Source organism: Anas acuta, chromosome 1 (assembly GCF_963932015.1).
Source record: "Anas acuta chromosome 1, bAnaAcu1.1, whole genome shotgun sequence".
NCBI lineage: Eukaryota > Metazoa > Chordata > Aves > Anseriformes > Anatidae > Anas > Anas acuta.
Genome location: NC_088979.1, coordinates 108,809,578 through 108,825,536, shown reverse-complemented (window position 1 = coordinate 108,825,536; position 15,959 = coordinate 108,809,578). Strand labels below are relative to the sequence as shown.

At 43.9% G+C, this 15,959-nt stretch overlaps 1 protein-coding gene across 1 annotated transcript; it reads right to left on the bottom strand.

Moving 5' to 3' along the window:
• Positions 1-144: 144 nt before the first annotated feature.
• POGLUT1 (protein O-glucosyltransferase 1) lies at positions 145-15,879 on the bottom strand. Its single transcript, XM_068691828.1, has 11 exons — positions 15,722-15,879; positions 15,515-15,605; positions 12,923-13,066; positions 12,342-12,477; positions 9,476-9,597; positions 7,909-7,968; positions 6,898-6,997; positions 6,048-6,106; positions 3,577-3,744; positions 2,996-3,052; positions 145-2,364 (listed from the first exon to the last, which is right to left on the bottom strand). Exons 1-11 carry the CDS (start codon positions 15,816-15,818, stop codon positions 2,208-2,210), a joined length of 1,191 nt encoding a protein of 396 aa, XP_068547929.1. The 5' UTR covers positions 15,819-15,879; the 3' UTR covers positions 145-2,207.
• Between the last annotated feature and the right edge of the window lie 80 nt (positions 15,880-15,959).

The window sequence follows — 15,959 nt, the reverse complement described above, 5'->3', positions numbered from 1 at the left end:
TTTCACAGATACCACTGAGAAACCCCAAATATTACTGTGGAAGAGGAAAAAACAGACACGCTTCACTTTCTCTGGTGAAACAGCCAGGCGCTATCCAGACCTTTTCTTACCGTTCTGATTAAGAAATGATGCATCCGACAAGACTTCGTTTTTGGTTATTTTATTCCAAAAGCACATCACTAAAAATGGTTGAAAAAAAGTATACATTGCTGTTTCAGTTTCTCAGGCTGCTGTCTCTTCATTGGCTAAGAATACAAGACCACAAAACCCCTTCCACTCTTATACAACTCTTTTCCTCAGAAACCAAGCTATTTTAATACCCTGATTTATTTTCTTTGCCCGCTGGGAGAACCCAGCCAGTGGTCACACAAGCGGTGCGCTGCTCCAGCAGCTGGTGCTTGACTGCTGGGTCTGGCAGTTATTTCCCTGTGCCAGGGGCTGGCAGTGCTGCTGAGGCCTCCAAATGCATTCGTGTTGTGCATGTACCTGGCATTACTGTCCTCGGTAGCATGTTCTCTGATCCAAACTGACTACAGACAGGAGTAGGAGCTGTTATCCCTTCTATTACTGTGTTGTTCCCTATGACTGGGGCTGCAGAGGCCACACTGGGATCCCACGCTGCTGGCTCAGGCCAGCAGGAGCAGTTTGCTTCCCTGCACTCCAGCTTCTGAAGGCTTGGGCACCCACATGCCAGGAGTGCCAAGGACTGTGCTCAACTGACAGATGACCACTGACACCCAAAGGACATACCTGGGACAGCAGCTGCTCTGACCCTGCTCACACAGACGAGCTGCAGCACAGAAGGAGCAGTGATCCCAAAGCATAAGGGCAAGCAGCTCACAGCAGAAGGGGACTAGACAGGCTAGGAACCAGCACAGTCTAGCTCTTTGCCACTAGAAAACTTGTTTTAATACAAAGCTTTGACATTACGGAGCAAACAGTAAGTAGGAGAAACTAAGCCTATCTGCATGCCAGAGAATGTGCTGCTTCCTACCAGGCCTCTCCGTTCAGGGGCAACAGAGAATTTTAGAAACTGCACTCCTTATGAGCCGAGCAGCCTGTAGTTGGCATAAATACAGTCAGCCTAAAGAACCTGTGACTTGAACTTAAAATGAATAATATCACGAATAGCTGCCATTGTGTGATTGAAGACATTCCCTCAGACAGACTGAGGAAGATCAGAAAAGGAACATAACAGCTGGGTGAAAGAAAAGAATGATGATGGAGTGAAGAGGTGTTACCCCCTTTAAAATAAAATACCCTAGTAAGGTTGCAGAAGGGGATCAGAGCAGAGAATCTGTGAACATCTGGGAAAAAAAAAAAAAAAGAAAGAAAAATAAAGAACCTAAGAGCTGAATCTACCTCTGTGTATACTTTCTCTAGGTTCTTAAGGGTCCCAGGACATCTGGCCAGCGGACTGGTGAGAGCTTGCTAACAGGGGCTCAGTTTTGCACAGCCATGCATCCACCTCATTGCCCCCGCAACAGAGGACAAACACTGCTTATCTCAACTGCTTGACTGTCTGCTACTCAGGCTAAGTACTGTGGTAACATTATCATCACCAGACATTCTCCTATGAGGTAGGTAATTTATCTGTGCAAGGATAATTTGTCCTCTTAACAGCCCATCAAAGCCTTGCCATCAACCTCTTTAAAAACCTGACACAAACATCAGAAAAGTAAGCTATAAGCAATCTAAAAAGGCTACCCCAAATCCCAGCACCTGCTTCTGTCAGAGAACTCCTAATATCCCAAGTGTCATCACACAGATGAGAAAACACTGATCACTGCCAAAAACAGATGTGCATCTCCCAGTTGAGCGTAGCGAATACTACCTTGCCCATGAGTACAGAGGACCTGGCAAAAGGTCCAGTAAATTTAACATGAAGGCATCTCATTAACTGAATGGGATTTAGGATCATTCTTAGACAGGTAGTAACAAATTCCCAAATGCTAATTATGCTCTTCCAGGCACAGGCATAACAACCCCACTAAATAGCCATAATCCAACATCCTACTTAATGTTCTTACGGCAACAGTAACTGGGTCCCACTGCATGTCTGCATGGGAACAATTTTCAAGTTAGCCTATTGCTGTTCTCTGTAGTCTTAGTACAAAGGATAATAGATCTAAGAACAAGGAAGAAGATACACCGATCTTCAGATTTCCAGAGATCAGTTTGAGCTGAAGAGAAAAACGGAGAAGTCTCTACAGTTCGGTTTTTGGCCATTCAGAAGTGATCTCACTGTAGTTCTTCCTCCTTTTCACTTTGTAAGTCAAGACTTGGGAATATTCTGACAACAGATGCTCCCAGTAGCAAGAGACATCCTCCATCTGCAAGTGTTCAGTGATGAATTGGCGTCCCCTAGAGACACACAAGGCACAGTCAGAACCAATTTCCAGTTCCTGCAAGAGTCTTTGGTTCTGTTTTATATGTATATCAACTTTCACTCCTCTGCTTTTTTTCAAATGAGAAACAACACGCATTGCTCTGTACCGTCTATTTCAATTTCACAACTTTCATTCAGTCTCATAGCTCTGACACTTGCAGTGCTTTTGTTATCCTCAAGATGGTATTTGTTATCTGGGATAATAAATATCAGATTTCACGTATCAGATACAGCCTGAGCAACAGTGGTGCCTGCTGCTTCAGAAGCCAGTCCCTGCCAGCCTGCGTATACAATAGTTATAACGCAGACACAGTTCCCAGGGGTCAACTCGCTTCACACCAAGACGAAAGCTCTGAACTTCTGATGGCTTTCAGTGGGGTTCCTGACATGGGTCACATCTGAACCAAAGACCTAAACATATAATCTTGTTATCCAGTTCCCCCTGCTTGTATTAAGTCTTCCAACCCTCCTGCTGTTATTGCAGAAGAAAAATATACTTTACCCTATTAATACCAGGCTGTCTTTGACAGGTAACCCCTTCAAAAGCTGCCTAAGAAAATGTTTTAGATAAGAGTGCTTGACAGACAGAAAGGACACACGACTTACCTCTCTGCAATTTCTTGTGCTATGTTATCATTTTCCTTTACAAACTGCAACAGCTCCCTAAAATAACAAAAAAAATGCTATGAAACAACTAGTTCAGTGGAGAACTATTGCTAAATTTAGCTAAAATATTGTGGAGGATGAGATTAAAGATTTAGAGCTGAGCAAGGGATTGGTGCTCCTCATTTCAGTGCACAGAAGATACTCATCACTGTCAGTTGTTCCATGTAAGTCCTGGACAGCATGCTGAAATCCAGGAGCTGACGTGTTTTTAGCCCAGTAATATGGTCCTCTTCTCCTTATCCATGTTGCAGTGGCCACTTGCAAAGATATTTAAGGATGCAGTGCCTGCTGATTTCAGTGAGGCTGAGACCTACATACCCCAGTGAAACTGTATTGTGTAAGTAACACAAGCAGAAGATTCTCTGGGTGTGGTAATAAAGAGAGAAGAAAATGACCTCCAAGAGCACTTGACTGATGCCTATGAGTGGAGGCTCTTCCTAGTGTAATACAAACCAAATAAAATGCAGCAGTGCTTTCCCATGGCATGCAGTGCCCCACTGAGCACTCTTAGGGTCTCACACCTGACATCAGAGAGGTCTGATCTGACTGGGACATAGTGGACCCAAGGCTTCAGCTGGGGGTAGAAGAACTCCAACCACTCTTCTCCAACGTGAAAGACGAGCGAACCACACAAGAAGAGGTGTTTCAAACGGAAACTGGCAGCCACTCCCCGGAAATTAAACAGATACCTGTAAAAGAAGAAAGGAGAGGAGCTGATCACATCTGTCATTTTATGGAGAAAGATGGTAAGACACTGGACTTTGAATAGTGATCAACCTTCTCTCACAGGGAACGTGTGAGGACACAGGGATCTCTCTCACACCAAGCTAAGCACTTCTCACTAAAAGAGGGAGGACATTTATTTGAAGCTCCTCGCTGCAAAGGAGTTACGGAGGTGCTAGGAGAGTTTCCAGTGCCTATCAAAACTTAGCAAGTGAAGCTTTACCTCCAGCAAAGACACCTGCTTATGGCAAACCAACGAAGGCTTGCCTCACAGACCACTGCCAGAAAGGCACAGAAAGTCACAACGTGGATGCTGCTCCTGGGACTCTACGCTGCTCCAGAGACTCTGTTCCCATGAGGAGCTTTTTCCCAATTCTGTTGTCTTGCAATGAGCTTTTTCTTTCATTGTTCTTCTTTGACATATCTATTCAGCCTTTTTTTCTTTTTTCTTCTGGGATCCTGCTTTAATCTGAATCTAATTGTTTCATATTAACTTGGGAATGTAACCCTAGGAGGTTAAACAGGCTAGCACAAAACAGATGGACTTTGCAGATAACAAAGAATCAACAATTTTGTTTTCAGTATTTTCTGCCAAGTTAGTAAAATGGGCTTGACTGGGGGAGGGGGACAGATTTTGCTTTGCAAACTGTATCTCAGAGGCATGTTTGTTTGTTTGCTTTCTTGCTTTTTCATACCCACGTTTCTCCAATTATATGGAAAGCTGTTTTTCCTGTGGGTAAAACCCCGCAGTACATGGAACTGATCTTTGAAGTCAAACATTTTGGGCTGGGGGAGGGGACTTCTCCCTTTAACACAGCTACTTTGGGTGAGATGGGGACTGTAGCTAAACTTGGTTCAGCAGTAAGTGAAAGGGAGTAAATCTGAAATTATTTTGCATTCCTTGTATTACATAGGAGCTCGAGGCAGGGATGAGGAGCACACTAACTGAACAACAACGTGAACAGTGGTGTGGAAGCAAGAAAATGCCTCTGTCAAGTTCAAGCTGTGACTCCCATTGCCTGTAACCTCTTCCAAGTCACTAAGTGCTGCTCTCAGACTTCTGTATACAATTCTGTATAGCACTGAAGGACACAGTGAGAAATTCCTGTTGACCCTGCCAGACCCTGCCTCTCACAGCCTATGGACAGATGGAGGTGCGGCTTCTAGGTTAGGTAGTGTGATTACAGCCCCTCTTTTTGTACCTGTGTTTTCCCAATGACGGTCTGAAGTCAATAATACACCACGGGACCACTGTAGGGGACAGTTGTCCATAACAGACTCCACAGAGTCCATATGCCGCTGCTGACAACAGCTATTGATGATTATTCCTAAATGGGGCTATGACAAAAGTGTGAGAGAATGTCTTGGCCCACACTGTATGGAGGGGCTGAGGAGGCATCAGGAGTTTGGGGAAGCCTATGTGTAACAGAAGGGAGAAATCTGGGCAACAGTCTAGTGAAATATAAAATGAGACAAGTCAATCACATTTGCACAAAAACACAGCTTCAGCCAAGTGACTGAGCTCTTGTAACAGCAGATTCTAGCTGGTGGAATTGCAACTAAATGCAAACTTTTAAAGCAAAAGGAAAATCAAAACATTAGACATACAAGTACATGCAAGCCAAGTCTGTATTTCTACAGAGAAAGCCACGAGAATATTACACTAACAAAGCCTCCCCAAAGTACTTAAAAAATAAAATCCTTTGTAAATCAAAACCACATTCTCCCAAGCAACAAGTAAAGTATGAATCAGTACTATATCTGCTCAGTCATATTTCAGGTTTTCTCTTTTACTATATACATTCAACAGCAACCCTTGCACCAATATGCATATGAAGACATGATTCCTTCCTTCCTTATGTCCTCGAAGACAATAATGCTATCCCTGTAGCATCAAAATGCAACAATTTTGAACTCACAGCTTGATATAGGAACATAAAGAAAAATCTATAGAAAGTTTTTCTCAAAAAAAAACAAAAACAACACGTAAAAGTAAATGTATTTTCTATCTATATGTTAATTAGTGATCTAAGATCTTTACTTTCCCCAAAGCACTTTATTTCTCCTGACCTGACAGGGGAAAGCTGACACTGACACAGGCCACAGTAAGCTCCCAAATTTTCAGCTGCTCTATGTCTGTTCACAAACCTCCCTGTCTACATGGAGCTGGTTGCTGGAATTAGATCTTAAAATAAATTGAGACGATGCACCATGCAAGGAAAGAAATAGCCCATAGCCCTTCAACAGCTTTACTTTTCAAAATTCTTACTTGTATTTGCAGTGATCAACCAGTGGAATTTCCTTTGCAGGAGGCTTCCCTAAGGTGTCCTTAAAGTAAACAGAATTTAAAAAAATAAGTAAATTTTATATGGTTATTTCAAACTCATTTTGCTTCTCAGTTACAAATAAATCTGAAGCCTCAAAGCTCTCCATCTCACTTCTGAGAAAACCTTCCCTGGTGGGCTTTTAGAAGTATTATAAAGAATTTGGAGCCCTTCAAACAAAAAAAAAAAAATAGTTCAGTAAATTACACATTGCCTGTAAGCAAATGCCAGTGCAAACACATTAAATGATAATGTTTAGTTGGCAGCTACAGAGCTGAAAACAGCTTGGGACAATGGACTCTGTGAAGCCAAGTGTAACTGGATTAGCCAAGACTGTCTGAAGAGAGCTGGACTGTGCACTAATATGGAGCTAAAAAGTTACCAGCAGCAATTATCAGAACGCTATCAGCAGCAAGACAAAGAGATGGGGATGACAGAAAAAGGTTTAGAAAGACTGACAGCAACACGCAAGCAGCTTGGGGCTAGAAGGGGAAGTTGGCTAATTTTTCAGTAATGGGAGAGGAGGGGATTGGCATAAGTTCATTTTCTTATCTGTGCTGGCTTTTTTCAACAAAAAGCATAGATGGAAAGAAAAAAAAAAAAAAAGGTGGTCCTGGCAGGCTCTAGAGACTCTTCCTTTCATCCACCAGAGAGCCCTACCCTCAACAGACCTGCAAGCCTCCCCCATGCTACACCACTCAGCTCTCCAACAAGATGCATCTCAATCATCAAAGCCATCTTGCAATGCTACCCTTTCTGGCCCTCATGCTCAGAAGAGAGGCAACACCCACTCACCTTCTCAGATTTCCAAGCCTGATTTTTAGTGTACTCAGCATCAACGAGTTCTGGGTCTTCTCGGGACAGCAGAATGAGGGGATCTCTCTCAGGGCTTGTTCTGCAAAAGAAATGGCCTCAGTCATTGCCAAACCATCTCACCTGACACAGCTACCCAACTACAGGACTCGAAACCCTGCCTCTTTATGGAACTGACCTCAGTGTGTGCCCAGAAAACATTACTGAGTGCCTACCATACAGTAGACATCTGTCCAAGGGTATGTTAGCAGCAGAAAAATGATCTGAGGCCACATTTCTTTGTTTCACTTATGAAAAAACAGTAAATGTTAAATAGTATTATTTAAGTAATTCCCAGGACATATCAGCAGAGATGCTCTTTCCTTTAGGCCTTACCCTGACGGGTACTTCAGCTCCCTAAGTCAGAGAGAGCTAAGAGATGGTAAGCATCTCCAGATCTGATCCCTCTGGCCCCTGCCGATAAACAAGGTTATGACATCCCTGAGGCTCACTCCTCATCATCTCCTGAACCTACCTATTAATAGCAGGATGTCAAGTCCACCCCTGAAACTCAATGATGTTGGAGAAACAGAGAGGAGCAGCGGTTAATATGGTTCAAACTGTCTCTGGGGAGAAAAATAATCTCTCCTCTTAACCCCCATCACTCAGGTAACTAACAGAAGAATACTTGTTGATTCACTGATAAGCACTTCCACAGAGAATAAAGTATTCATGTTGGCAAGAGGCGTGCTCACCAGTATCAAATCTTTAGATTTACATTATGCACTTGCAGTTCCTTTCACAGAACAAAAGAACTGGTTCTAAGAAACTTGACTCATTAAGAAATAAAGCAGCAAATCCATAATAACCTCTGTTTCTAACATTAAGCTTACTATAATAAACTAGTTGCAAACTAGTCTTACAGTGGTGAAATTTAGCTGTAGAAAATGTCTCACTTTCCATAATTTTAAAGAAGATATTCTAGATTACAATTGTTTAGGAAGATATGCTCACCTGGATCCTCGGAAATATCCTTTAGAGATTTTTTTCGTCCATGGCCATTTTTCCGCAGATCTGAAATATTGTTTATACATGGCAATAAATGATTTAATAAAACCATGAAACAGTAATCTCATCAGTTTTCACAGCATGGTCTCATTTTACAATTCTTCGTTTTTGATGGAAATCATTTTCTTCACTATAGCAGAAAAAACTCTCTGCCAGGTCCAATGAAATATGTTTTCCTGCGAATACTGTGGTCAAGACCACATGATATAGGCTACTTTTCGGAACACTTTTCAGTGAAAACAATAAATTACACACCCCTACCAAACATTAGTCTTTAAGGGTATTAAAATTAACCTAAAATTTTAATCCACTTTTTACATTGTTGCTTTATTTTTCTCTACTTTGCTGACTATGGATAGTGCAAAATGACTACAGAGTTTTTAGCTATCGTCATTTCCCACTTAGAAATAAAAAAGCCCCATGTTTTGAAAACACAGGGGCTCGTCATTTCCCCAAATAAATTTCAATTTGGATTTGTGAGCTCTTCAAAGTAACTGTTCACACGCTTTATTTTTGTCAATGCAGTCACCTGCCTCCCTCTAGGGAGCTGTTTGTTGTACGTTTCTGTTGCACCTGGCTTGACATCCTGATCTCCAGCCTGATCCGTGCAGGTTAAGCTTTGCATCTGCTTGTAACCCAGTGACATAAGCGGGGCTCAGTGGTGAAGCAAGGATAAACAAGTACTTTGAACCTTCGCTGCATTGTATTATAGTACATTTGGCTTAGGATTTTGTAGAAGGAAACGTTCAACCTCACACGCTCATGCTAACTGTTTCACATCAAGGTGTTGTGGTTTTTTTTTCTTGTTATGTTTCCATGTTCATTAACTGTTACATACTTTATTTGTCACTCTCCAGGGGAAACAGCCCCTTACTCTGCTAATAGTCAAAGATCCTGTGAAAAGGAAGACTCCCAATCAGAAACATATTCTGTCTTACTCTCAGCACGGTAATCATTCTTGCTTTGTGGGAATGATTCCAGATTCCTCTGTTGTACAATACTCAAGTAAAAGCAGACCTAAAGAAGGCTTTCCTTTACCCTTTCAGAAGCTTACACAAATAGCCTGGATCATCTCTGCAGTAAAAAAAAAACAACACAGCTCCTAGAGAAGCAGGTGTAAACAAAGAACAATATTTCTATGTGTCAGGGGAGATTTCTGCAGGCAAAAGATAACTCCTGCTTTATTGACAAACCCTGTTCCACTGAAAATGATAGTAATCTCGCCCTGACAGCCCAATGCGCATACTTTGTTCTCTGCATTCCTTACTAAAGTGTTGGAAACAGGGAAGCTAATTATAACTTTTAGTTACATCATCCAAGGTTTCCATGGAGAGTTCTTATACAGCAGATAGGCTGTACGTAGTTAATGAGGCAGCAGGACAGATAACAGACCGACAGACCTACAGTCTTAAGACTTCAACGTTGCCCTAATGCTGCTCAGTGCTAGATGACTTTCACTGTGATTTTTGTTTTCCATTCAGCCTCCCCCAAAATATTCATTTCTAAAACATACCTTTTGAGGTCCTCTCTCATGAGGTCCCAGCGCCCTAAACCGGTTGGGTAAATCGGCCAAACAGCTGGTCCTCCTTCCCAAAACGTCCAGGCAGGATACATGATGTCATTGTATTCGTGTGTCTTAAGAAAAAGGAGAATAATTTAAGAGTAACAGTAGCATTTACTTCGGTTCCCTGAGCCCACCAGCAGCGATATCCTTTCAGGGCATTCTGTCTGGTTTCTCCCTCACTGCTCCCTCCATCCCTGGAAGTCTTTAAAAGACGTTTAGATGTAGAGCTTAGGGATATGGTTTAGTGGGGACTGTTAGCGTTAGGTCAGAGGTTGGACTCGATGATCTTGAGGTCTCTTCCAACCTAGAAATTCTGTGATTCTGTGATAAGCAGCCGTGAGAGCTTTGTGGTCACCACAAGGTTGCAAGGGGCCACATGAACACAACTCAGCTGAAGAAAGCCGGTGTATTTCAGCAGGCATACCTGCTCTGAGTGGGCCACTGGCTTCTGAAGGTACTTTCCAACCAAAATGTTTCAATGATTTCAAAAAGGCTGTGCCTTGCTACATGATAACATGGCAATTCCATGTTAGAAAGTAAAGAAGATCTATGATATAGCTAATTAGTAAATATTGTAAAACCTGAGCTCCATATACCTTTCTAAAGCGTGTTCTACTGATCGTAACTTACGAGGCGTTACTATCTCCTCTGTGACAGAAGCCCTTCTAGGCCCTTTGACATTTACGTTTCCAGTACTTCGTATCATTCCGGACTTCTCAGAAATCACTTGACAATTCACTGTAACAAACATCCCAGTCATGTAAGAATTTCAATTCCTCATTCCTATCTGGATGCTTAAATTCTCTTTTAATCAAGGGGAAAAACAGTACCTAAGAGTAAATTCTTTCATGAAACCAGATTACAGGGCACTTCTCTGCACTAGTAACAAACTTACTATCCAACTTCTCCATCTGTCTGTCACCTGGAAATACTGGAGAGCCAAGTCCACCAAAGTAGTTAGGAGGCTGGTGCACAAGACATATGAAAAGAAAGTTGAGAACTGGGTTTGTTCATGCACAGGAAGGCTTGCAGGAATCTAAATGTTGTCTTCTGCAACCTAATGGAAGAATTTAGGGAAGATAGAAGCAGGCTCTTTTCAGAAGTGCACTAAGACAGAATGTGAGGCAACAGACTTTGATTATGAAAAAAAATAATCCAATTAAAAACTGGGAAACCTGTTTTCATTCTGAGGGAAGCGAAACACTAGGGCATGTGCCCAGGGGGGCCATGGACACCCTGTTCTTGGAAATGCTCAGAACTGGGCAGGATGCAGCCCCTGGCACCCCCAACTAGTTGGTCCTGCTATGAGTGAGGTGCTGGACTGGTGTAGTGGTTTAACAACCTCCTGAGGTGCCTTCCAACTTAAATGAGAGTGCGCTTCTACAGTCTGCTCCTTCCCAGCCTTGCTATAAGCAGGCATGGGTAACAAACCATGACAACTCCAGCCACCACCCTTCCAAGATGCAGAATACAACAATCCTGCAATCCTTATGTTTCAAGCACCGTGGACCAGCATCCTGAACCCTCCTCATTCTGGCAGGGACTAACACAGTCTGTGCAAATAAAAGCTGTGCCTGGGTCACTGCATTTCAGCTAAGGACAGGGCTGAGATTACAGTTCAGATACTGGACAGCAGTGACTGGGAAACTCAAGTTTCTTGCAGAGTCCTGCAAGGGAGCCAGGGGCAGGATGATGAATATGACTGCAGAGATTAAACTTCTGCAACCTGGTCTGCGTCCATTTGGGTTCTGCTGGCGAGAGTTAAGGATGTGCTATGGTTCAGGGGCAAGACAGACACCTTTACTAATACATCTAGCAGTGAACAAAGTTGTTGAATGATAGCACTTGCAATGCTGTACTGGAATTCTGGAGATAGTTTTAGAATGGCTGGGGATTAGGCACTGGTGGATCACATTAGAGGTCAGACTGCATGAGCTGTAGGCCTGGGTTTAGGGTAAGATACTATAATTTAGCAGAATCAAAGTACAGCCAGAGCTTGCAAGAGCAAATGATTTATTGCTTCTATTTGCATCCTACAGTCTGCTGGCCTTCAGCCAAGGACAGGGTCATGATCAGGGTTAGGTGGCAAAGCTGTAGAATTTGGGCATGTTGGGCATGCACTAAGGCACAGCAAGATTTCCTGAAGTTTGAGATGTAAGGACATTTTATTGGAAATGGTGAGGCACTGGCCTACAGTCAGGTTTAACAATGGAAAGGCAGGAAAAAGTACAGTTCTCTTCAGTCTGGAAATAGAGAAGGAGAGAGCAAATGTCTGTGTGTGTGTCTGCCTCTGTGTGTATGAGCATATTTGGAGATGGAAAAAGAAATCCACGGGAAAGGAGTTCACAGGAGACAGCACTATTACAGAAATGAAGATAAGGAACAGTTATCTGTGGTGCCAAAAAAAAAAAGAGGACTGAAATATTCATACTAACTGAGATCAGCTATGACAGCGGACTGATGATGAAAAATCCTTAACAATGCTGATAAGCTGTGGCTACAATTTTAACAGAGGCATTGTAACAAATCACAGTGATGCTGGCACATATCCCATCCAGCTGTGCATCATTCTGCTGTAGCAGAGGTACACTTTTTGACCTGGAAGAGGAGCTAATGAGGGGAAAAACTCTTCTATTAAATAAATCTGTAAGTCTGCCAGGAAACTGGAAGCAAAAAGCAGCATAACGAGTGAAAAAGAGCAAGCAATTTTGACACACGGGAAATCTTGGGGGAACCATCCTCCAAAATATGCGTTAGCAAGAAAAAGGAGGACACGCATGTCTCAGAAATGCTCAGCTTTTAATAGTGTGCTCACCTTACTGAAGGAGAAGACCGGGACAATGGGTTTCATCCACTTGGGGACCTGTGGGTAGTCTCGCACATTGATCACCATTTCCATGTCAGGGAGGCGGCTGATGATCCCCTGAAGGAAATGCTCGACTCCACTGCATCTGTGGAGAAATGACACATATGGCAAAGAACCATAAGGAGAAGCAGAATCACAGAGCCTCTTGCGGGCCCCTCTCTCTGTGCAGCAGCAGAAGAGATGGTGAGCCTGAGACACGCCATGGTCCAGGCTGGGGACTGCCTCCAGCAGCCTCTAAGCCGCAGTGCAGTATAGACACCAGTGAAGCAACCCATCCTCTTAAACCTGACTTGGTCTGCAGCTTTCTCTGGGACCCCAGAATCAATGAGCTCTTTCTACACCAAGGTGCAACAATGACACTCACTTCCTGCTCACATTTAAGGCTCATACAGAATTTTCTAGGCTCCTGCCCTGACAAGGAATCGGTAAGGAAACGAAATATCTTTGTGCTCAGTGACTTTTAACGTGGCAGGGCTGGAAGTACTCCTGTGTCCCAGCTAGGGAGACAGGATCTTCTGCACAGCTCTTACCTTGCAGGGAACATGCAGTCGTGCTCACGGTACAGCTTGTTCTTAACGATTTGGTAGTGCGTCCCGAGCTTGCGGCTCACCACATCTGACATTATCTCCTTGGAAATGCCATCTCGAAAAGGAGCCAGGTCCTGCTTCCAGACACTGAAACAAAACAATCAGCCAGAACTGAGTGCAGCAGGGAGGATACTGCACATGAATTACTGCAACATACAGGAGAGGCTTCTAGCTCTGACAAGTTCCATATAGCTCCCAGCTCTGCTACATGTGGCATATTGGAGGATTCAATTTCAGTCACTTGAAACAGCCGCTACTCAGAGACTCAAAGGTCCAAGCTTTGCTCTTTGATGATCTATGTGCTGTTTGCCTGAACAGAAAACCCAGCACAGGCTAAATCAACACTGTCAAAGGTAGTCACTATCCCAGAAAACACCTTACACACCCTGGCAAGTTGTGGATAAAGCCTTCAGTTCACTTAACCAGAGTTCTGAAGCTTGAAGATTTCAAGGATGATAGGCCAAACCAAGACCAAATTCCTCACAAAATGCTATTTGGACATAGAAAAGAAGAGTTTAATTGTGAGGAGCAGCATCACCCAGTAATGCTGTATGCAATGAAAGCTAGTTCAGGAGAACAAGCATAAGCAAAGTCTGTTCTGTGACATCTGCACATTACCAGTGAGCTCCAGGAATGCAGTATGAAAATATAACCCTAACCTATACAAGAAAATACAGATGGAGGATACAGCTTATATTAATTCACTGTAATGGCTCCCAGATCTAACTGCTTGGAGCAGTTAGTAAGTGCTGCTGGACTGTAAGAGCCACGAAAACCTCTCCACTACTTTTTGGTAGACACTGCATCAATGCCTTGGCTTCATACAACACTGCACATCCATTAGGGGCGAACCCACTATGAGAATGATCAAACCCTGGCACAGGTTGCCCAGAGAGGTTGTGGGGTTCACATCTTTGGAGGTATTCATATCCTGTACATGGTCCTGGCAACTTACTCTAGGTGGCCCTGCTTGAACAAGGAGGTTGGACCTGATGATCTCAACAGGTTCCCCTCCTACCTCAATGATTCTGTTATTCTGTATCAGATACAAAATTGTAAACTACATAAAGAATTGTCCCAGTACAGATGGACTGATCATGGGATAAGCTGTGTGACAGGGATGCAAATCTAACGAGTTGGAGATCATGAAGAAAGTTGGAGAGTTTTACAGCATGTCCATGTCATTCTCACCTATATTGCTACCTTTCAGTAATCTCTGAAAGTCCTTTTCAGTTCTTGGCCACCAGAAAACCTGGCACAAGTAGAATCTGTTATCTGGGAAAAAGTACTGGCTTTCAGTGTTCTGCTGCACACTTATATATCTCCAAATCAGCTATCAAAGTGAAAAGAGTCTTTTAGCTGCACAGTGGATACATGTTGTATCATTTTTCCAGATTCTTTTGTAAAGCCTGTCACTACTGAATAAAACTGCTCTTTAAACAACCCTTAAATGAAATGCTGCTGTAATGAGAGCTAGGTTTGGAGAATCACAGCAACTAACTTTCTGTTACTATCAATTATCATGTTCTGAAGCAGGTGTGGAAGTCATACCCAAAGGCGGGTAGGAGATAGTGGAGTGTATGTTTAAAGATTAGGAGATGTCTTTAGGCTGTATTTGAATTGTAACTGAGGAAAAAGACTGGAAGACTAAACTAGAAGAGACTTGTCATAAATATATAAAGAGCAATGAAGATCAAAACCTCCAAACAGTATAGCAATGGTTGGCCCAATATGACTCATCTGATATTAAAAGCCAGTCTGGTGCTCAATCTCACCTCCAAAATGAATGAGCACATCTATTTTTTAAACAGGAGTCTGAAAATGGGACATCTGCATTTCTACATTTGGAAGCCTAATCCTAAAGGCAGAGGAATACTTCCTGAATGCGCTTCTCTTGGACCATCTGAGGTCACGCAGAAGTCAGGCAGTTAAATACGCACTGCTAATCCAGTTCTGACAAGCAGCGAACTAAACTCCCCAGAAAGAGGGCTCTTCCAGCTCTCCCCTCCCTTCTCCCGCTGGAAGCCCTGTCCAGGCACAGGCAGTGCCCAAGGTACAACACAGCAAATGAATGTGCTTTCTGTAATGATTCTTCTTAACCTACTTATTTTAAAATATTTTGCATGTACTTGATTTCTTCCACTTTTAAAAGCCCATCAGAAAAACTTGTTAGCAGTGTCCCACTGAGAGAGAAGGCAGAAGGGTATTTTTAACACAGAAATACGACCAGCTGTGTGTGGGATTACTGTGTGGTCGGGTATGAGATGCTGACACAGTTTATGTTGTTCAGTCGCAGAGGACAAGGACTGTGGCCGATCTGCAGCCGGACACACCTTCTACTAGAGCTACGGAGGCCTATTTCACACAATGCCTTTAATAATCTCCGTCTGGCAAGCACTGTGATCTACGATGGCTGCAGATATGATACTTTAGAGCCCAAATACTCTACAGCAAACTCTCATCCATCAGTGCTGCCAGAAGTGTTCCCGCTCGTGGCCAGAGTCCTGTCCGGTACCAAGCAAAGCAGTGTCTCACCTCTGGTGGCAGCTGCAATTCTCCTTTACACATGGCTTATAGGCTCCCACGGCGTTGTTAATGCGGTCAGTTATCGTCTTCCAGTTGGCATCTGAAACACACAGGAAGGAAAAGCCAAAGCTCATTCGTGAAAGCGCCGGGGCGACCTGCGGGTGCCGCGCAGCGGACCAGCATCACCCAGCCCGACCCCCCTGCAGCCGCGCTCACCTGCCGGGCCGCCCGCCGCCACCCCCGGTACCGGTGCCGGTGCCCGCAGCGCCCCCAGGGCCAGCAGCGCCCAGAGGGGCAGCACCGCCCGCCCCATGGCGCCGCCGTGCCGCCGGGGGGGGGCGGAGACGGCCCGGCTACAAATGGCGGCCGCGGCCACCGCTGGCCCCCCCCTCAAAATGGCGGCGGGCGTTGGGCGCCATGGGAGCTGTAGTTTTTGCCGTGCCTCGGCCCGGCC